General features: G+C 40.3%; 1 protein-coding gene across 1 annotated transcript in view; it reads left to right on the plus strand.

Annotated features, from left to right (window-relative positions):
- SLC9A4 (solute carrier family 9 member A4) overlaps window positions 1–19,840 on the plus strand; it is a 65,885-nt gene extending 46,045 nt beyond the window's left edge. The window contains exons 8-12 of the mRNA XM_027623685.1: window positions 402–563; window positions 5,925–6,021; window positions 10,599–10,730; window positions 11,977–12,064; window positions 19,485–19,840. Of these exons, the coding sequence (XP_027479486.1) occupies window positions 402–563; window positions 5,925–6,021; window positions 10,599–10,730; window positions 11,977–12,064; window positions 19,485–19,840 (835 nt within the window). The remainder of the gene's footprint in view (window positions 1–401; window positions 564–5,924; window positions 6,022–10,598; window positions 10,731–11,976; window positions 12,065–19,484) is intronic.
- Window positions 19,841–22,933: the final 3,093 nt, after the last annotated feature.

A 22,933-nucleotide genomic window follows, 5' to 3' on the forward strand; every position in this document is an offset into this window, starting at 1 on the left:
ACTGTAAGTGCCACTGCCACTGTTAGGAGCTATTAGAATGGAACATTTGTTCAAAAGCCTCAACCCCTCATTTCTTCTCTTACAATTGGAGCTGAGCTGGGCTGGGCCTCCCCCGCTCCCTGCTTATGCATACTTTCGGCCCTGATTGCAGCTTGTCCCTCCCTTTTGTCTAGTTGATTTTCAATGTATTCAGGCTAGTAGGCTATTCTTTCTTTATTAAAATATATATATATATATATATTTCCTATGATTTTTTTTTTAAATGTGTTCCAAGACTGAATTCTCAGCACCATCCTGGTGTTCAGAACAAAGTGAGGTAGTAGTTTGTTTTAAGAAAAATACATACTTCCATAACATGTACAGAGATTAAAGATGTCCAAAATGTTGGTTTTTGTTTTTAGGTTTAAGAAGTTTGATCACAGATATTTACGGAAAATCCTAATCCGAAAGAACCAGCCCAAATCCAGCATTGTCTCCTTGTATAAGAAGCTGGAAATGAAACAAGCTATTGAGATGGTAGAAACTGGGATCCTCAGTTCCACGGCCTTTTCTGTACCCCACCAGTAAGTCCCATATGCTCTTTGATCTGGACTTTCCGTGTCAGAATTCCTAGGGGCACTAACTCATCGTTCCATTTAGAGATAATACTAGGAATGAAGGGGCAGAGATTTGAAGGAGGAATCATGAGAAAAGGATGCCCTAAGTCTTGGCCATTTGTATTTTGGCCCACGCTCACCTCATTTCTGAACATTATTTTCTAGCAAAAGTTGCGTGCTATAGTTGTATGACACCTTTCCTTGGGAAGGAGGGGCAAGTGAATTTATAGAATGATGGCATAGTTTACAAGACTTTCTCTTTTTGATTAATTTCTACCCTTCAACCCCGGTTCATTTGATTTTGTTAATTGTACACTAATAATAATATGCATTTCTCCCGGAAGTCATTTATTTCTCTTCCTCTCTTGTATGAGGAGAAACCCGGTCAGCATCTTGTGATGCTACCCGGGATTAGGGGTTGAGTGGTGGTAACAGGTGTGGTGGTTGGTAGGCTAGTTAAATTTACCTGCCCCCCACCTCAAGGATGTCCAAGGATGCCCAGGTTTCTTTCATGAAGCAGTTTATGAGGGACCCCTGGGTGGCTCAATCAGTTAAGTGTCTGCCTTCGGTTCAGGTCATGATCCCAGGGTCCTGGGATGGAGTCCTGCATCTGGCTCCTTGCTGGCGGGGAGCCTGCTTCTCCCTCGGCCTCTGACCCTCCCCCCTGCTTGGGCACACACACTCTCTCTCTCTCTCTCTGACAAATTAAAAAATATCTAAAAAAAGAAAAAAGCAGTTTATGAATTGAGAAAATTACTCACAACATATTTAGGGCAAGGAACACCTCCATCCTGTCATCTTGGTAGGTAGACATTGATCATGAGCTTCAATTGTGTCTTCACGTTTGAGAAGCAGGTTGAGATAAGAGCTAAGAACAGATAGCAATAAAATTGTCACTAATACCTGAGTGTTATCTCGCATCCTTTACTTGCTAATGAATCAGAAACACCCTTTCCTTTCTTCTGAGGCCTGAGAAAAATCTCAAGTAGGGTCCCTGAGGGCATCTCAGTGTAAACAGAGAACTTTCTGCCTTATTTCTCAATCAGACTGTTTCTGTGGTTTGCTTGTTTGTATTGGTACTGCCCATTGTATGGCTTGCTTTAAGGAAACTTCTGATGCGAAAATGGCAATGTGCTAACAAATATCTATTGGTAATGCCATGCGGAGCCATATTAGAGCCTAAGGCAGAAGAAAAAAATCAGTATTATTGATCCTGTCTTTATTTAAAATGTGGATATTTTATTCATCGTGGATTGTTTTCTTTTTTGCATTGACCTTTGTTTTCTAAAATATTGCATTTGCATCCTACTTGACTGAGCTTTTTTGGCATCATCTTGGGCCCAACCCTGTTCTGTGGGCACTTATTATGTGCCAGGGGCGTCAAACAGACACAGTCCCTGGCCTCATGGAGCTTATACCCTAGCACGGTCATGGCATTAATAAAAAAGTTTCTGACAAACATACAATCGTAAAGTCTAGGGAGCTAGGAGAGTATAAGAGGTGCCCCTCTGGTCCCCAGGCATTTGACCTGCTCACTGGGTGCATGGGAGTTAATGCCTTGCAGGAGGGCTGGATAGGTTCAGGCACTTTAGACCATTAGGAACTTCCTGAATCCATTTGCTTACTAGTTCTGTGAGCTCTGGGTCTAAGAATGTAAGGGCGCTTATCTCAGATGAGACTCAGTCTGTCATGTGCTAGAACATATTTGCAATCTCTGTATTATGTTGCATTGGTCGTAAGCAGCGGCCCCAGTCTCTAACCGCAAGGCAGTTTTCAAGCCAGCTTTATTTGGAGGAAGCCTTTCTGTTGAGTTCATTAGTTTTTAGACATCGATTCAAGATTAGTAAGAGAGCCTTCGAGGTTAGAAACCCTTTTTTTCCTCTAACGGCCCAAACCAGTTAGTTAACTGGGCTAGGAGAGGAGATTCTTTTACCTGATATTTAATACAAGTTTAATGGTACTTAGATTGCATTCATTTGATCTCATCAGAAATCTGTACGACATCAAGCAAAAAGGAATTCCTCTCCCAAGATCAAAGCAGCTAATTTCTTCAAAACAAACCTTTATACAATAATAGGAAAAAGAAGTGTGTACTCAGCTCGCTTTTTATTATTCTGTATGAGATGATAACAACAAAATGCACATATATTTTTTTCTTTAGAAGTTTAAGCAATTGTTCTACAAGAGGGTTAGCTTTCCAGACTCTGTGAACTTCAGGAGAACACTACCACCAGAAGTTGTCGATAGCACAGTGCAGTTGGTGATTCTACGGAATGCCCTTATTTTTGCATGCATTATGTTATTTGACCCTCAAAACAACCCTAGGGGATAGGTAGAGTGTGTACTTGGATTATTATTTTAAATAAGAGGCACCTCGTTTTACCAATGAGTAGTAAGCTTTTAGAAATACCAGACGATAAAGGCTCAAATGATTAAAATGTCAAACCCTTAAAAAATATTTGGTTACTATTAAAGAGATATTGAAGTGTGTATAAAGTTAGGAGCATAACAAACTACCACTATATAACTTCAAAGCGTCATCCTTAAAAGCTCCCAAATAATTTTAACATGTCATTTATTAAAAAAAAACACAAATTTCTTTATTGTAGTTTAAGAATTTTTTAATTGATCACCCATTGGCAGGTAGAGGCTTACATTTATGCATTCTTACACCGAAGGCTTACATTTATGCATTCTTACACCGAAGATTCTGGAAGGAAGATTCTGGTGCCATTTTCACTTCCACAATGGAACATTGTGTTGTGCGGAGCCAGGCCCTCTCCTTCGCCACTCTTCACTCATCCTAAATGTTGGTCATCTTGGTGACCTCTCTAAAAAGACACAAGGAACCCACACACTGAGAAGAGCAGTTGGGTCCCATTGGTTAATCAGTGGGCACATTTTTTATTTGCCTTAGCATACATTTCTCATGGATTTTGGGTGCAAAGCTGTCACAAGAGAATGGGTTCTTTCAAACGAACCAGGGTGTAATATTTGATCTTTTAGGAATTCATATCATGACATGAATAGAACATCTACTACTAGATTTCATATTTATATTTGTTGTGTTTAGAACTGAAGCATCTTTTTACATTATTATAGCATCTGATTAAAAAAAGTTAAGAGAAATGTGAAACTTTTATTTAAATACATTCGGATTCAGATTTTCCCAGTTTGATTTTCATAGTCATGAAATTATCACAGGGCTTTTATTTGAGGTGACAGAAATTTCCTTTATGGATATTGAATGGATGTTCCAGTGACAAGCATCTCTCAGCTTATAATTTTATTTTTTTTACCTAGAGATTCTTAACATTCAGTTTTTCTAAGGACTGTATCTGTCCTGTGCTCACAATATGATCATTTCAGGGATGATTTTGCTAATGAAGTGGCATGTAGAAAACTCCAGGTATCACCTTGCCTAAATTAACAATTCCTCTGTATAATTTCATAGCTGTCACTTCTCAGCGTGGATCAGTGCGAGATAGTGCCTTTGGGATCCCTGTATTACGCATCCAGCCAACAACCTGAATGAACATTAATTAAGTCTAGTCTTTCCCAAAGTGGCCAGTTACAAACTGGGAAGAGTGCCAAGTTAGACCTACTGCTAACTTGAGTTTAACTTTAACATTATCTTATGGTTTTTTTCGTATTTGGTTGTGAATATCGTTATGAACATAGGAAATGTAACTTTTTGATTAGCTGTTGTTTCTGCTCAGCAAGAGATTGCTTCTACCATAATAAAGGAATGTGTTCAGATTGTGGGAATGTGTAGGTGTATCTCAATCAGAATAAATTTTATTTCAAGGACTTTTAAATAGTAAGGTTGAAATGCCCTGATAATAATGTTTAGATCACCAAGGGTGGTAACTGAATATCAATAGTGTTGACATTTGCAGCTCTGAGATATGGAAACTCTGATTTCAAGGATTTTGTAGAAAGGGCATTAGTCAGTCTACAGGTAGGATTGCTAAATAAATTCTGGCATACTGTGATCCCCCGTATCCAAGTCCTTAAAAATATTTTAACAATTGTACCTACAAATGTACAAAAAGTACTCACAAAATGTCCTTGCTCTGTATGGCTATGTTGCTACTAATGTTTGGGAAAAATACTTAAAAAGTGGCCTGTATTGAAACCAACAACTACTGATCTCTGTGATCAATTATCCTAAGACCTTTGCAAGCAGATAGTAGCATCTTCGTGCCTTTATGCCTTGAGAAGAGCTCCAGCGAGGAAAGAAAAAATCAACTCTGTAAGGTTTTATACCAAGATATTACAGGAGGTGAGAGTATTGAAAGATGGATTTAATTTTCTTTAGTTCTCTCTTTTTTGTTCTTACTTTCTACAGTGAACATATATTATTCATACAATGACACCTTTTCTAGAAATTCCTGCCACTGGATTGAAATGATTGAAATCAAATATATCTGTCACATGAGAATTCTGCCCATAACAGTGTCATGACTTTGAAATCCTCAGAAGACAATTGTGCATTGACTGATAACCTGGACATGACTTGATTTTTAAACCCATTTGGGGGCGCAGTGGGGGGGGGGAGGAGGGGGCGGGCTCATGGTGAAGGAAGCCTTGGGGAGCTGGTCATGCGGAGGCAGGGAGCAGTCAACTGCTTCTAGAATCTCACAGAGTGCCCAGTGTCTCAGAGCTGGGCTGGCTTTCAGAACAGAAATAGTCTAAATGTCCTCATAAATTATGATTCTAGTTTCTCACCATTATTCTTTAACCAATGATAAAATCCCTAAAGGGACAATTCCAAGGTAAAGGTACTCACAGAATTTTAATACCCCCTTAGATCAGTGCTATTCAAAATGTGGTGTGCGAATGGTGTTGTCCATGAGCTGTTTGTCACCTGTCGCAGTGGGATGAGTGCAGACCTAACCACAAGTCATCTTGCTTAGTACTCTTATTTCCATTTAATCTAACAGTAAAACGTTTGGTTCTAATTTTATAGTATCTTTTTAAAAATTTATTTTCTAGCAATTGATTTTTATTGTATTTTACCAACGTGTCTGCTCATAACAAATATGGAGGAAAAAATAACTGGTGTGTAACCACCTTAAACCCCTTTTTAAAAGTGAGTTAGAATAATTCCCACATAAAAGCTATAGGCAAGAAAACCATATTTTCAAAATGTGAAGTCAAGACACATGTACTGACATTTCACAGGAACATACTAAAACAGTAGAAAAAATTATGTTAAACTATGTGTTCTGGAACTTAGAACTCCCACATGTATATAGATACTTTTGCGGCACTCTTGCCAGGATGTAAGAATAATGCTTGGCTTCCCTCCAATGATGTTTCCAGGGCCCAGAGGACACACAGAACCAGAAGGCTTTCCCCGGAAGATGTGGAGTCCATGAGGGACGTTCTGACACACAACATGTACCAAGTTCGACAAAGGGTGTGTATAAGCCATCTGACTTGTCCCATTGCCTGGCCTTGGAACCAGTCACTCAGGAATCCATTCTTGTTCACATTATCTCCTCTAAAGCAGCTTTCTGGCTAAACCATTTCTTTCTGCTTGATTTGGAGAACAGAAAGTTAATTGTTACCTTTTTGCTAAAAAAAAAAAAAAAAAAAAAAAAAAATTGGCACAAGCGGTGTAAAAAGGAATGCAGATCCAATTGCTGGCCCTAGGGGTCAGGCTGCCCTAGCCCTGCAGCCTGGTACTTTCAGAACCAACAGGTCTCCCTCTCCCTCCAAAGATGAACAAGTGGTGGAGCTCATTCACCGCACCACAGAAAAAGATGGCACCAGGACACCAATGATAGGCTCAATCTGATTGACTGTAATAGAGCTTAGAAAGTTGAGATGGTTATTGAAATGCTGAAAACCTGTATTAGAGGAGACATATTAGGCGTATTATTTTTTAATTTTGGAAAAAGGTATGGAGTCTATACTACCACTTGGGAACTGGTGGAAAGTGAATAGTAAGAACATTCCTGGGGGCGGTGGTGAGTCCTTCTGAAATTTTGATATAGTCAAATGACATCTAAGCTTATGAAATCTAAATAGGAGTTTTCTTTTTTCAGTTTGAGGGTTCAGTTGAACATGCCAATGCTGGAGTATGATATGGCTCTAAGTAAATTCATTGTGAGGGCCTTGCTTTTTGTGACTATGTTATAGATCACGGTCTTGATGGGGCCAAAAAATCCATCAGGTCTACTTGCTTTCAAGTAGAAGAGGCTGAGGTTCAGAAGTTGTTTATCTGACCTGTTGGAGGTCACACAATAAAATCCAAGTTAAGAACCCAGGTCTTCCAACTGCCTACCCAGCGCTCTTTCCATGACTCCAGCCTTACCCGATCCAGTTAAAGTGAATGTTCTCTGGCTTCCTGTTTTGGAAAGGTCAGTGATTAAGGGGAATGTGTCAGCAAAAGGCTCTGCACCTGCTGAAGGAATATAGGTCAGCATCAATTATAGCAAGCTTAGAGTAAATTCAAGAGCTTTCAAATCATTCCAAGTGAAACTGTTTCAGTAAGACTATCACATTCTGATAAATAGTTAGATAAATTGTTAAAAGCTTCCTGGTTTGAAGAATGTCGGCTGGCTTCTTAGGGGCCAGAGCTCAAAGGTGGCCTGAAACTCAGCCTTTTCCCCATGTGGACGAAGATTGAATTTAAGGAAATGTCCAGAAATGGAGATGGAGATCCTGGGATTCCAACTCAGTCTAAAATGAGGTTAACTACCGATTCCCTCTTTCTTTCCTTCCATTCAGGTTCCCAGATAGCCACAATTTCTTCTTTCCTGAGGGCGTCTATGCCGTCTGTCCTCCAGATTTCTCCCTTCTAAGCTATATAACATCTACCTTTCTTACTGCCCCCAAATAAGCAGATGGGTCATGGAAGGTCACATGGGGAGAACATAAATAATAAACAGAAGGGCGTTTCAAGCCCCTGAGATGGCTTTTACCTCCACTTTTTGTTACTTTGACGGAGTGAGCCTCACCAGCCCTTCCCTTCCTGTCTCCTTTCTTACCTCATCTTTTACATAGGTCATGTGACTCCCCTTTGCCCTGTGGCCCTCTTGCCCTCTTGAAAGAAAACCTGCTCTAGAGATGCAATGCAGGACGACTATCTCCTTGGTTTCTAGTGAGTGATCTACAGTTTTGAGGACTGTCACAAAAGGTGACATCTATAGTCTCTGGCCTGGGTGATAGTCACTGGACCTCACACGGTGTGGCGCTGATGGCTGGGGCATTTCTCACAGTCTCATCTCAGAAGAGTCAGGAGTCATTTCAGGGCAAGGGTGAGATGAGTGCCGGGTTTGACTGGGGGATCCTGATTCATAGCTGATCTGAAACTGAGCTGGTCTTGCCCGATCTGTTGCTCCTGGGAGGGCTCTGGCCACTTCTGTTTGAAGCCATTCCCATCAGCACGTCCAGTATCAGATTGTCACTACTGGGCAAGTTGAAGAGCTAGCCTCCAGAGGTTCCCAGTGGGACAGCCCTCTGGGATGCAGAAGCTCTTTGCAACACACTGGGGATGGAGATGGAGAAACACTCTCTTTAATTGTACAAGGGAAGAAACTGACCTCTGCTCAGACTCTAAGGATAAGTCAGAGATTATTGATGGGCAGCCCCCTGGGGTGGCCCAAATGATCAGGTCACATTCGGAATTCAAAGGAGTAAAACAGTTTATTCAATTTCAGTTCTCTTCACAGATTTTTAATGTACATCTAGAGCTTTGTCCCATAGAGCTCAAGTTCTAGGGGCAAATACAGTCTTTCAGCAATCACCAGTTCCTTCATTAAAGGACTGGACTGAAAGAAACAGAGGGAAGAAAATTGCACATACATTATATACATAGGACCTACTATGCTCCCTGCAGATAGGCAAGGATAATTACATGGGTGGTGTGATATGAGGTGAAACAGAACACAAAAGGTGCAAGTGTTCCTTAAAGTAGAGCCCTCAAGTCAAGGTGTAGGAAATTCCTACCAGCAACATATACACATACGTGTATATATATATGTACAGACACACATACATACATGTGTATATATAAACATACACGCACACCGACTTCACTTTTGCACGAATTTAACGTTGATGAAAAGTTGTAAAAGTTGGTCTTGGTATCCTAATACTTAATTTAAAAATGTTTTCTGTGATAGTGTCATATGTCATTCTTTAATATCTCCATGTATACAGTGCACTGAAGTTGAGGTCCATCATTAGTGATGGTGGATAAGAATCCCTATTTCAAACATATTTCAAAAATTTAAGTTTTTGCCAGAGTTTTTTTATCAGATTGGTTAATTTGTCAAGAGTGGCTGGTAAAGAGCTCCTATCAGGAGACGGTGAAAGTTGGCTTTGCAAATTCCTCATTGTTCCCTTGGCCTCCAACTCGTACCTTCTTTATGGAACTTCTTTTAGACAATTGTCTATTGAAAGCCACAAATCTACTTGACTGGCTATATATACACTAAAACACAAGCAATAAACTAAAAACCAGTGAACCAGTGAGTACACTGTTGTCAACCCCTCCTTGTTACAAACACCCTCTTCTGTTCTGGTGGGGAACTGGACCACCTCCTATATCGACCAAGCAAGGGTCTGTTATAAATCTCCATATTAAGTACAAAGAAAGCTTAATTTCTTTTTTATTTTTTATAAAAATGAATGGAAACATAGGTATTGGTATTTTTTCCTTACACTGGAGATCATCTTCTGGCATCTCTTATAGTGTGTGCAACCCACTTAAGGGACCCTTGGTCTGGAGGATGGAGTCTCTTCTCTTGGCAGGTTGTCCCTAGGATGCTCCCCCACTCCTGCCCCTGTCTCATTTCTTACCATACTTTGAATAAAGTACTAAATTCTCCTGTGGTAAACAAATTTCCAGTTCTGCTCCAGTAGATCCTCCTAGCTCCCATCACATTTTTCCAGAGCTATGTCTTATCTCATGTGTTCCCTCTTCGTGAAGGGAACATCTACTCATCTTTCAAGACTCAGTCCAGTGCAATGCACCTTTCCCACCCAAAACTGGATCAGTGCCCTTTGCCTAAACTCTGTAAGTCCCTGCAGACCCCAATATCTTATCACTTCCTAAGCACATAACAGAATATGCTTGTTTGATGACCCAAATAGGCCATGAGCCTTTTGAAGACCATTCTTCAAATTTATCCATTTTTTTTAAACTCCTGCACCTACCATGGCACCTGACACATAGAGTATTTGCTATTTTGCTATTGAATTTGAAATCCTTAATACAATACCCGTTAACCAGTCCTGAATCTGGTATCCAGTGGGACCAGTATATTTACTGCTGCACAGTGAAAAGTAGGGAGAAAGGAGTTTCCAGTTAAGCACTTTATGAACATTTGAGGACCAAGCTTGGTCTATGGTTCAAGACAGGTTATCACTGGCCTGGTAAGAATAAGGAAGAAAATTTTTTATAAAGATAATTGATTCAGTTTGAGGGACAGCTCTTTAATCAGCAATTATGCACTTCCTACATTTTGGTTAAAAAAAAAAACCCTCTTCCTTTTTGAACTGATAATGGTGATAGTAATCGGTTGATTTTTTTGAATGTAGCTTTAACTGGCAAAATGTATAAATAGCAACCTTAATGAAATTCCCAAAGTAATTTTGTCATTTTCCTGACCCGTTAGATCCAAACTTTCAGTAACCACTGTCCAAGCATAAGAAACATGATCTGGGAAAGTGTGTGGGTATGGGGCAGCTGAAGTCCATGGGTATCTCAGGGCAGGACCACTGCAAGGATACTAAAGAGACAATGCAGGGCGACAGCAGGGCAGTGCGAGCCAGAAGGCACAGGCTCTAAACCTCAGGTCTGTCCTGGTAGGGTGGCCTCTGTCACCCGTGATTCTTCTCAGGGGCCACCGCTTGCTCCTTTGTAATTGAGGCAAATGCTTAGGTGGCCTCTCCGCTGTCTTTTCTCTAGTAGTCTTAGTATGTGATATTTCCTTGGTTGTATGGAGATGTCCTTACGTATTTGACATTCTATTCTTTCCGCAGACCCTGTCCTACAACAAATACAACCTCAAACCCCAAACAAGCGAGAAGCAGGCTAAAGAGATTCTGATCCGCCGCCAGAATACCTTAAGGGAGAGCATGAGGAAAGGCCACAGCCTGCCGTGGGGAAAGCCGGTATGGAGGAGTCTGCAGACGCACCCGGGAGCTGGGACAGTCCCTTGCACAGGGCCTCCTCGGGTGACTGCCAGTGGTAGTTACACAAAACCAGCACCTTGTAGCCAGAGTAAACCAAAGCAAGAGGGTGCAGGACACGAGACAACTTCCCTCTGGGTCTGGAGCCTTAGGGTCCATGGTTAGGATGCGCCTCCAGGATCCAGTGAGCGACAGGAACACACTCCCCGGGCTGTGAGTCTAGACCAAGTGCCATGGTGGCCAGGTACTGACCATTCCAGGGGAGCCTCCATGGACTGGGGCGCTGGGCTCTAGAAGCTTCCTTCTCTCCCAGGAAGATCTAGGAAAGGATCTGTTCTTGCCCTGACTCTGGAGTCTCATCTTCATATTACCCACTGTGCATCTGAACAATTCTATTTGAGGCCATATCGAACCAATCTCACTGGAACTTCTGGACGAAAGTTACGTCTGGAGTAGATTCTAATTTCTACCCTAGTCTCAGTGGCTAAAATGTAATGGTAATGAGGAGGATAGTAATAACAACTAACCGGCTGAGCAGAGGGTTAAGTGACCTTGTTCAAACATTGTAGTTTCACAATTTATCATTTTCAAAATAAAATCAAACTAAGTGTTCAACCTGTGGTCTTGTAGGAATGCTTACCTTAAGCACACATCTGACGGGCCAACATTAAGAGGTACCTGTAAACCTACTAGTGATATTGTGACATAGCATTCATATTGTGTTTGCAAAGAATACAAGTGCTTTCTAGTGTTTTACTTTATCCTCAAACTCTTTCTGTGAACAACGTAACACAGGCATTTTAACCGCTTTCCTCCAGACAGTGAAACTCCAGCATAAAAAAGGCTAATTGGCTTGTCCCACTTAATCATAATTATTCCAATGAATAGAATACAGATCTCCTGGCCATGCACTAAATACTCTTTATTTTTTCCTATAACAATATATCCCAATAATCCATAATTCTGTTTTTCTTACGAAAAAACAAATGGCTTCCAAAATAAAGTCAAGTGAGGGGTTCATAATGGTCTATTTTATCATGAGAGGGAAAGGAAACACATACTGAGGGCTGAAGCATTCTGCTGTCTCTAAACCAGAGTCACAGGAGTGCAAAGGAGCCTGGAACTTATGTGAGGTGCCCAGTGTGGGCCTGTATCTCCCACTGTTCCCCACGGGAGGCTCTGAATCGCAGACTCACCTCTGCTTTTCCTTTCTGTTTGTTATCCACAGGCTGGTACCAAAAATATCCGCTACCTCTCCTTTCCCTATGGCCACGCTCAGCCCGCAAGAAGAGACCCGAGGGTTGCTGATTTCACAGGTAACCTGCCTGCCTGGCTGTTCTTCTTTTCTTGTAGAGGGTCGGACGGCAAGTGTTTGGGAGCTCGTGGGCCAAGAGGCAAAATCAAGAATATTATGTAGGTACTTACATGACCAGAAAAAGAGTAAACAACTTTTTTATTAATCTAAATCAGCGCTTGATTTACGGACACTGAAATTTGGAATTTCATGTCATTTTTACCTGTCATAAAATATTCTTCTTTTAATTTTTTTTTCCAGCCCCTTAAAAAGGTAGCAACTATTCTTAGCTCATAAGCCATACAAAAAGAGGCAACAGGCTAGATATAGCCCAGGGGAGATAATTTGCTGATGTAAAATGGGTACTTTTTAAAAATATTTGAAAATTTTAACTCAAATTGAATGTTTGAAATATTTAAAAATTAGCAGGATTCTCCAAAATTGGTTAAATTTTACTAAAATAATTTCATCAAATTTACTGACTAACTGTTTCCCGCTTAATATCGAATTCTTAAGTAGAATTCTTAGAATTATTGAAGCTGCCTATTCTAATAAAAGCCGTTATTACTTTTAAAATGTATATATAAAATGATTTTCTATTAGCAAAAGGTGATAGATAATATATAATATGCCATATTATCTATTTTAATTTTCCCAAATTTTTAAGACTTAAAAACACATTGGAAATTCAAATAAGCTAAACATATAGGATTTTAGAATTATATCTTTGAAGAGTGAATATAATTATTCTTCAAAATGGAACTTTATTTTCTTCTGATTTAAAAACATGCTTGATATAAAACCAAAAATCAATCAGTAGAAAAAAGCATAAAATAAGAAAGTTAGAGCACTTGAAACCCCAACACCAGGAAATAATCACTATAGAACATTCTGGTAAGCATTCTTCTATAATTCTCTCTGCACCATCCTGATCTCTACCCTATCTGTACCTGACAGAAAGAAAGAAAGAAAGAAAGAAAGAAAGAAAGAAAGAAAGAAAGAAAGAAAGAAAGAAAGAAAGAAAGAAAGAAAGAAAGAAAGAAAGAAAGAAGGAAGGAAGGAAGGAAGGAAGGAAGGAAGGAAGGAAGGAAGGAAGGAAGGAAGGAAGAAAGAAAGAAAGAAAGAAAGAAAAAGAAAGAGAGAGAGAGAGAGAGAGAGAGAAAGAAAGAAAGAAAAGAAAGAAAGAAAGAAAGAAAGAAAGAAAGAAAGAAAGAAAGAAAGAAAGAAAGAAAAAGAAAGAAAGAAAGAAAGAAAGAAAGAAAGAAAAGAAAGAAAGAAAGAAAGAAAGAAAAGAAAGAAAGAAAGAAAGAAAGAAAAAGAAAGAAAGAAAGAAAGAAAGAAAAAGAAAGAAAGAAACACACAGCATCATGTTATCCACAAAATCATTGTATCATCATTGTTTTGGAATTTTTATAAATTGCCTAGTTCTCTCAACCATGTACTGTGGACATATTTCCATTCAATTGATATAAACTAAATAATCATTTTTGTGAGTAAATAATAGTCAATTATATAAAATAATCCTAGCTTAGTTAACTAAATCCTTATTAATAAATATTAAGGTATTGTGCCTTTATATGTAATATGAGCAATGATATATAATAAGCACCTCAGATCACTTGTGATTGTTTTTTGCACAAATAATCAATTATTCCTTTAGTACATTTTCTTGGAAGCAAAATTTGGGGGTCAAAAACTACACATATTTAAATTTACCCTCACACCCACAGTCTGTGAGAAAGGTCATTGCCAAACTCTTTACCATCACTCAGACTTTTGAGTGACCTCTGATGTGATAGGATAAAATTTACATACCATATTAATTTTCATCTGAGTCTGGTTTTTAGTAAGGTTGAACGTCTTTTCATATTTTTTAGAAGCAACTGTATTTCTTTTTGGGAAGTTTCTGTTTCTGCCTTTGGCCATTTTTTTCTATTCCGTTGTTTGTTTTCTTAAAATGAATTGGAAGAACACTGTATAACAAGGATAGCATGCATTGTCTCATGTTTGTTGCCAATGGTTTCTCTTCCAGTTTCACATTTATCTTTTAGTTTTTAGATATACTCGCCATTCAGAAATTTTTATTCTGATTAATCAAATCTGCTCCATCTTCCACAGAAAAATTAGAAAACCATTTACCCAATGTTTTTAAAGTTGACTAGTTTAATGATTCCATTTAAATTTCAACCCTTTGAGATTTATCTTTGTGTAGATTAAGACAGAGCTATGCTTCAGATTGTTTTCCAATGGCTGTGCACCTGTCCCAACCCCATCTTTTCCTCCAGGATAAGATGCTACCTTTGCTGTGCTTAAAGTCACTTACCCTGAGAGAGTTCTCGGCTCTCAGTTCTGTTTCATTGAGCTAACCATCTATTCCCAGAGCACCCTCTTGAAAGCAGTGTCATTTTACATTATAAAAGAGCTAATCCACAAACAAAAGCAAACAAACAAAACAAAAGAGTGCCATTGTAGGGTGTATAATAAATTAATTTCCAAAAATTTTCCTGGTACAAATAATTTGCTGCTATTTACATTGTTTGAATGAATAGAAAACATGAAATTCTCACGGTCATTTCTTATGATGGACATCAACATCGCATGCTCCTGTAACAGGGGATCACCACATAACAATCTTACTTGAGCACAAATTGCAAATCTTAAATAAAGCATTATTAACAAAATACAGTAGAACATTAAAGAAATACCACACCTTACAAGGTGGGATTTATTCCAGAAGTGGGGGTTGTTTAACATTTGGAAATGTGTTTACAACATTCATCAGATGAATAGGTCAAAGGATCCTATTCTTTGAATATATGCCCTAAAAGGCATCTCACTCATATTTTCTATTAAAATAATAAAATCCTGGGGTGCCTGGGTGGCTCAGTTGGTTAAGCGTCTGCTTTCGGCTCAGGTCATGATTGCAGGGTCTTGGGATCCAGCCCCCAGTCAGGCTGTCCGCTAGGCGGGAAGCCTGCTTCTCCCTCTCCCACTTCCCCTGCTTGTGTTCCCTCTCTCGCTGTGTCTCTCTCTGTCAAATAAGTAAATAAAATCTTTAAAAAATAAATAAATAAATAAATAAATAAATAAATAAATAAATAAATAAAATAATAATAAAATCCTAGGACAATATATTTAGGACTTATTTGAAGAAAACATAAAAGCTGACTTCTCCATGCTGTCATTTTCTCTCTGTAAAGAGAATATTGGTACCTCCCACATACAGCAGTGTTGCCCCAAGGTGAAGCCAGGCAATGCATACAAAACTCTTAGAACAGTGCCTGGAATCAAGTAAATGAGCAGGAAATATTACCCATTATAATTAGTACTACTGAGGAACATCAAAGAAGACTTGATGTGGGTAGATAGAGGTGTTCTTGGAAAGAAAGACAACACTTCAGTCTAGGCATGGAATGAAATCTTGGCCCAATGAACATTTTTTTCTTTCAAATGTGCACAACTAGTTCAAAATTTTATTAGATGAGCAAAAATAGTGGTTAACCTAGAAATCTGAGAAGGGAAAGAAATGAAGTGGGACTATTTTTTAAATTGTTATTAAGTTTTTGATTTTAATTCCAGTATAGTTAAGATACAGTGTTGTATTAGTTTCAAGCATATGATATAGTGATTCAACAATTCTATACCTTACTCAGTGTTCATCAAGTTAAGTAAGTGTACTCTTGGGCGCCTGGGTGGCTCAGTCGGTTAAGCGTCTGACTTTGGCTCAGGTCTGATCCCAGGGTCCAGGGATCGAGTCCAGCATGAGGCTCCTTGCTCAGTGGAGAGCCTGCTTCTCCCTCTCCCCCCTGCTTGTTCTCTCTCTCACTATCTCTCTGTCTCAATAAATAAATAAAATCTTTAAAAACAAAGATAAGTGCACTCTTAATCCCCTTCATTTATTTCACCCATCCCCCTACCCACTCCCTTCTGGTAACCATCAGTTTGTTCTCTGTAGTTAAGAGTCTCTTTCTTGGTTTGCCTCTCTCTCTTTTTTCCCTTTTGCTTGTTTGTTTTGTTTCTTAAATTCCTCATGAGTGAAACCATGTAGTATTTGTTTTTCTCTGACTGACTTATTTCACTTAGCGTAATATTCTCTGGCTCCATCCATGTCATTGCAAATAGCAAGATTTCGTTCTTTTTGATGGCCAAATAATATACCTTTGTATATATATACACCACACCTTCTTTATCCATTCATCAATCGATGGACACAGGCTGCTTCCATAGTTTGGCTATTGTAAATAATGTTGCAGTGAACAGAGGGGTGCATATATCCTTTCGAAGTGGGACTTAATTTATTGGTTATCCTTAATAAGTTTTAAAGCATTATAATAATCAGGGTTAGACTGAGATCATTCTCACTGAGTCTCTGGACACAATTATTTGAATCCACATTCTCTCCAAACTTGAAGTCTTTCTGCACCAGGACAAGTCAAGGAGTGGCCAGAGGGCCTCTACGGGAGAATATGGGGGGAGAGATGGCATCCAGCAGGCAGTCTCTGGCTAACCAGGCTGTGACTTGGAGAACATTTTCCTTTCTCATTGTCCCCTTGCTCTCCAGTGTTGGCGCATCCCTTACTCTAGATGTGTGGGGGGCTCCACATTCTCTTCCAAGGCTCTTTTGCATGGAGCCAAGGCTCACTTGGTGTTATAAGTAGAGAGCTCCTTCCTAGACACCGACCTCCTCTGCTCTTAGGCGGCTGAAAATCCATGTGGATTGGGGAAGATGAAAGAGGTCTCAGATGGACATACAAAGATGTGAATATACTTAATGCCACAGAACTATACAATAAAATGGTGACAATGAAAAAAAAGGTTAAAATGGTAAATTTTATCAGATTTAAAACAAAACCATGAGGAAAGGGAGGAGGGACGGTTGCACCCAGGGTCTAGGTCTCTAAACAGTGTATATTGTACTAGGTAGTCCAGTGTCACCCCCTGGGTATCAGGCTCTGCCTTGCCCTGTGCAGAAGCACTTCCTGTTTCTCCTCCACCCTGCCCCTGGGTGCCTAAATCCAGAAGTTAAAGTGGAAGATAGAAGAATAGATGTTCAGATTTTGCTGCAAGGTCTCCATTGATCTCTCCCTGGAACTGCCTGCCTGGGTGCTGACCTGCAGGACATTGTGCAATTGGGACAGAGCCCAGCCCCCACCCTTCCTCCTTCCTCTTCCGCTTTCCACTGGCTTCTTCCTCCCCTTTTGGACACATCTACTGATTTAAGTTGCATGGAATCTTGCAAGTTGCCTGCTCAAGCCTCTTCCTAGTGTTTGGAACCTACTTTTCAATAAGCAGAGATGGTCAGGAAACATCAGCTATAATCTGGGTGCTGATGGGTAGCATATGCTATGCTCAGAAGGAGGGGTTGGAAACTAGGAGGGGGCAGGAGGGTATGGGCCAAAGGACTGCTCTTGGGGGCAGAAGCATCCAGGCCATTGTTTCCTTAGGTAATATTCCAAGCACCAAAGGATCAAGGGGAACTCTTGTTCCAGGCCAGATCATGGAGCACAAATTAAAGGGAAGTAAAGAAAAAATGGACAAATAATCTGAACTAATTTTTTTTTTTTTTTAATTCAAAGCAGTTGATTCCTGTCCCTCACTCCCCACAACTTCCAGGCTACCTTCTGAGGACAATTCAATTACATTTAGAAAAACATTATTGAACAGGTTATTTAAAATTTTTCTGATGACTAAACACATTTTGCCTTCTGTATACAGGTGTGCATATCAGTTCCAGCTGTGGGGTTTTTATTTTCTTTTGTGTTTTGGCTTTTTAAGAGGGAATAAAGAGTGGGAAAGGAATCCTGCTTTCAGATTTAAATGTAAAGTTCTTAAAATACTTAAATTCTCAGGAGAATATTTAAAGAGAAAATAAATTTATTTTTATTTTTTTATTAACATAAAATGTATTATTTGTTTCAGGGGTACAGGTCTGTGATTCAATAGTCTTACACAATTCACAGCGCTCACCACAGCACATACCCTCCCCAGTGTCTATCACCCAGCCACCCCATGCCTCCCACCCCCACCACTCCAGCAACCCTCAGTTTGTTTCCTGAGACTAAGAGTCTCTTATGGTTTGTCTCCCTCTCTGGTTTCATCTTGTTTCATTTTTCCCTCCCTTCCCCTATGATCCTCTGTCTTGTTTCTCAAATTCCTCACATCAGCAAGATCATATGATACTTGTCTTAGGGAAAATAAATTCATAAGGTTAAAACTTGAAGAAATGAGAATAGGTGAGATTTGTGAAAACTACTCCTTTGAAGATGTGTGCACAGTGAAGTTGGGAAAAGGCAATGTCCTAGGCATGGATGAGGTCTTTGGAAGGTCATCTGAGAGAGGATGTTACGTAGATACCCAGTGGCTTCCCTCCGCTCTTGGCGTAGCCTCCCAACCTGCACATGGCATGTATCAGGGAGCCAGGCATAGTCTGGCAGAGACCAGATATGCAGCTGGACAGACTCTGCTAAACTGCAGTCCCATCTTCACTGTAATACTGAAAGTCACTTAACCTCTTGAAACCTCAGCCTCTTTACCTATGAAATGGAGATGGTAACTTTACTCATCTCCAAGGCTTGTCGTAAGGCTTAAATGGTGTAAAATAGCACAGTGACAGGTGCATAGTGAGTTCTCCAGACGTGGACACCCCACCGCTATCATGACTGTTACATGGCAGCAGAAATCTGTCCACCTCTTACCTGCTTTGGAGGGAGGACATCTAGTCACAGTGGTTTTGCCACACATGGCTCCCTGCTATAGCTCTCTCTCACCCCTGTTTCTCCAAGATTGGCTCTTTCAAGGCCCAAGGGATGAAACTCAGATTTAATGCTTTCTGGTAACCACTGATTAAAAAGCAAACCAACTGGGGCGCCTGGGTGGCCCAATCAGTTAAGCGTCTGCCTTCTGCTCAGGTCATGATCCCAGGGTCCTGGATCAGGCTTCCTGCTCAGCAGGGAGTCTGTTTATCCCTCTCCGTCTGCCCTCCCCCCCACCACCACTCGTACTCTCTCTCTCTCAAATAAATAAATAAAATCTAAAAACAAACAAACAAACAAAAACAAAGAACAACAACCAAAATCCAAACTTCCCATGTTCCTATCACAATTACCATGGAACCCTCAGTTAAGCAAGGGTCTTCGACAACACAAAGCATCTTTGTGCCTTATGGCCTAATGCCTGTGGCCAGCTCTTCTGATTTTGTAAAAAACACTCCCTTACTTACCTGAAGGAGTCTAGGCTGATACACAGGTTTCAGTGCATTTCTAGCACAGCACATATACTTCTATTCTCTGCCCTCCTTGGGGCAGGGAAAGTCAGACTGGCAAATGTAAGATCTGGAACCTCAAGAAGGACTATCTTTCACTCTGAGTTCTTGCCATCCAGATATGGAGTCTTCTCTCTGATCCTAAGTCGTGTTCTTTCCTCCTCTTGTCATATTTCCCTAGGTAATGACAGCAGCGATTCAGAACTCCTGTCCCTCATGTTCAAAGCACATCCTCGAACAGGGACACTCCAACAAAGACAGCTGACACAAGAGCTAATCCCAATGAAGAGCTTACCCAGAGGAGGGAAGCCATGCCACTTCGGGTATCCAAGAAACACAAACCAAGAAGAGCACGTTGGCGCAGGCAGAAGGGAGGCACTACGGCCCAAACCACTGTTCCATGCAGTAGATGAGGAGTTTGAATCTGGAGAGGAGAGTGAGGAGGAGGCCTCCGCAAGTGGGTCCCGATGGTCAGCGGAGCACAGACCCAGCAGGCAACACCACAGGTCTCACAGTCCTTTGCTCCAACGAAAATAGTTTCATCATCCACACGATTGTCTCCATGTATTTCAAGAGTCCCTTTTCTTATTGTTGTGGAAGAAAGATTTTCAGAGTTACAAAGAGAGCTACTGAGTCTATTTTTCAGAAGCTATTAGACATGCATCTATTAGAGGAAGGGAGATATTTTTTTGGAGAACAACTTGGAACAAATTTGCAGGCTCTGCTACATTCTTGGTTGGTGTACTCTGTAGATGAATTCCCTGTGAGTGATAAATGTTAATCATCGCAGGAGTTATTACTAAAATTCCTAAGAGTGTGTGATCCATGAAATTTATTGAGATACAAGCATGATTGGTCAGTGATTCACCTTGACTATATGCTTGTGCAGCTTATAATCAAATTAGAACTGGGAAGGGCCTGGGAAATCATCTGGCCCAATCCTCTGTGTTTTCAAATAAGGATGCCTTGCCCAAGGTCACGTGGTGAGTTGTTGCTTTCACAAGCTGGCTGTCCTCTCTCCCAAGAGAATGCATCCAATTTTCATTTTGATATGTACTATGTGATAATTATACTTTTGGGGAAAGGTAAAATTTGCCATAACATGGCTATATTTAATCAGTAGCAATAATAAATGGATGTGATATATACTAGAGAATTAATCTGTGGAACAATGGGCTCGTAGTCTATTTTATAATTGGAATATTTATTTTAAAAACAAAATAGACATAAACAGACTTTAATAGCAATGACATGAACAACAGGTATTTATTAGATGTGCAGTTGTAGGCTGTGATACTGTGCCCTAGGGTTGGAAACTATTTCCCAATTTAATTTTCCATCCTCATCACCCCCAGACTTGACCTTGAACCTCACACTCTAGCTCACCAACTTTGCTAGATGACTTTATCTTTCCTCCCTCCTTGCCCTCTTTTCCTTTTCTCACTCTTCCGGCCACTTGTAGATGAACACATATTTATTAAGTGCTATTTATTGTGCCAAATGGCTGATCTATAATAAACAACCATATTATCCTTTATCATTGCTATTTTTGACATCTCTAACCATCCCCAACTGATTTGATCCTGTACATCTTTAAAGGATGCTCTCTGATGCATCCAGCTCCCTAGACCTGCCTTGATCCCCTTACTCAGAAGCAATGAAGTGATCCGCTTCCTCCTGGGTGCCCCCACAATGCACTGGGTGTGTTACAGAACTTATCTGGGAATTACACTGACACATGTTGTGTGTGCATCTGCCACGAGCTGAAGGACAGAGAGGATAGTCTGTTCATTTTAAATTTTATCCACTCATCAATTGTGTGTGTGTTTTTTTTAATCTCTTGGCTTTACTCTTTTTCTATTTTTTTAACTTTTATCCATTTTTTGTCTTAGTTATTACAGTGCCCTTGTACGTGGTAGATTATCTATAAATGTTGGGGCAACAGTGGCCTTTTTTGTTTTGCTTCTGAATCTGAAATATAAGGTTGCTTCTAGGTTGTCTAAATATTTTAAATTATATACTACCAAATAATAGTAGTCAGCCCAAAGAGATAGAAGTATATACAAAACCCAGGCATCTCTGAGTTTTGGGGTTTTTTTTCTTCTTTATTATTGTTTAAACAAACAAGCAGTCAAAGCAACAGAAGAAACTTTATGCCAGGGAGTCAGTGAGTCATTATCTTCGAACTGTAGATGAGGATACAGAGAGTGGAGGCATCAGAAATCCCCTTTCCAACGCCATATGCAAAGCCGATTCTTGAGAGGTAGAGAACGCTGAGTTCCTTGCTGGATTCTCCACATAACAGAAATCCAAACTGTGAAGACCCCTTCCCAGTTGCCAGCAAAGTCTAAGAACTAGTGGAATTTATCTAATTCTTCTGTTTTCCCTTTGAGAAGGGGATGGTGGGATTTAGTGAATAGATGGGAATGCTCCCCTTTTATTGGTAGAAAACATAAGGGAGTCATTGGCCTGGAGGCCATTTATTCATCTAGACACTGTCTGACCCTGGCTGCCTGGGACAGGAAAGTGGCCCTGGAGTTCTTTCCTGGAAAGTTGAGGGCCCTTGTGGTCCTAGTAGCTCTGGTAGACTTGGTGAGCTCATGGTGGAAATGGCCTCTTTACTCAGTCATCCAGGATTGTTTCCAAATGCAGTTTGATCTGATCTTCGTTCCGGTGGCGACAGCCCACTCTGGGGATTGGTTGAGGGTGTGATCGGTACCCCAAGAATGCTCTTGGGTTTGGGTTTCATATCATGAGTTTTTCCAACAGGCACCAAGGAGTGTAGCAGAGAAAGTTCCCTCTTGAGTGTTGAGACAGTTCTGCTTCTTGTTCCCTACAAAGCTCGGAGAGGGGTTGGAATCCCATGAGGGTGTTCTCCTGGGCCCGGCTACTGGTCCACTGAGCATCACACCTTCTCCACCAGAAGCAGAATTTGCCCTTTTATCTTCAACCTCGAAAAAGCAAACAACAACCCACAGAATCCTATTTTCCCTCCATAAGTTGTTTGGTTTTTTTTTTTTACTTTCTCAAAACTGTTCCTATTTTTAACCTCAGTGGACTTAGGTTTTAGTAAAATCTGAAATTGGGTAAAGTAGCATTTCCTTTTATTTATCGTATACAGCAGCTTTCTACCTTAAAGGTTTCCCACATGTTTGCTGGTGTTTGGGATGTGGTAAATATTTGTACTCACCCTGGCCAAACCTGACGTGATGCTATGGGACCTCCCCTGTCTTTCATCATCCTGCTAAAAGAGAAACATTGGCTGTAGAAAAGAATCTGCTATGACAAGGTGGGGCATGGCATTCTGGACACTCTGTTGTGCTTCCCTCATGCTTTTCTCTCTCGTGAAGGCCAGATACTTCTGTGCTTCTCTTCTGAGAAAAAGTTAAAGGGTCATGGGAAGTAGAGCTAGAATTGCCACTTGAATTCAGTGATAGAATTACCATGCCTAGGTAGAAGAGGTGACTACTACTGCTCAGGTCTTCAGCCTACATCGTTGATTTCAGCCTGCAGGGAAGCTCCTAGAACACTTCCTCGCCTATTCAGATGTCTGCCACTCAGATCATTTAGATTTTTATAGCTAGTTTAGAGCTTAGGCTCTGAGGTCAGGCCACTTTTAGCTGTGGGACT

The sequence above is a fragment of the Zalophus californianus genome, chromosome 8, assembly GCF_009762305.2.
Source record: "Zalophus californianus isolate mZalCal1 chromosome 8, mZalCal1.pri.v2, whole genome shotgun sequence".
Taxonomy (NCBI): Eukaryota; Metazoa; Chordata; class Mammalia; order Carnivora; family Otariidae; genus Zalophus; species Zalophus californianus.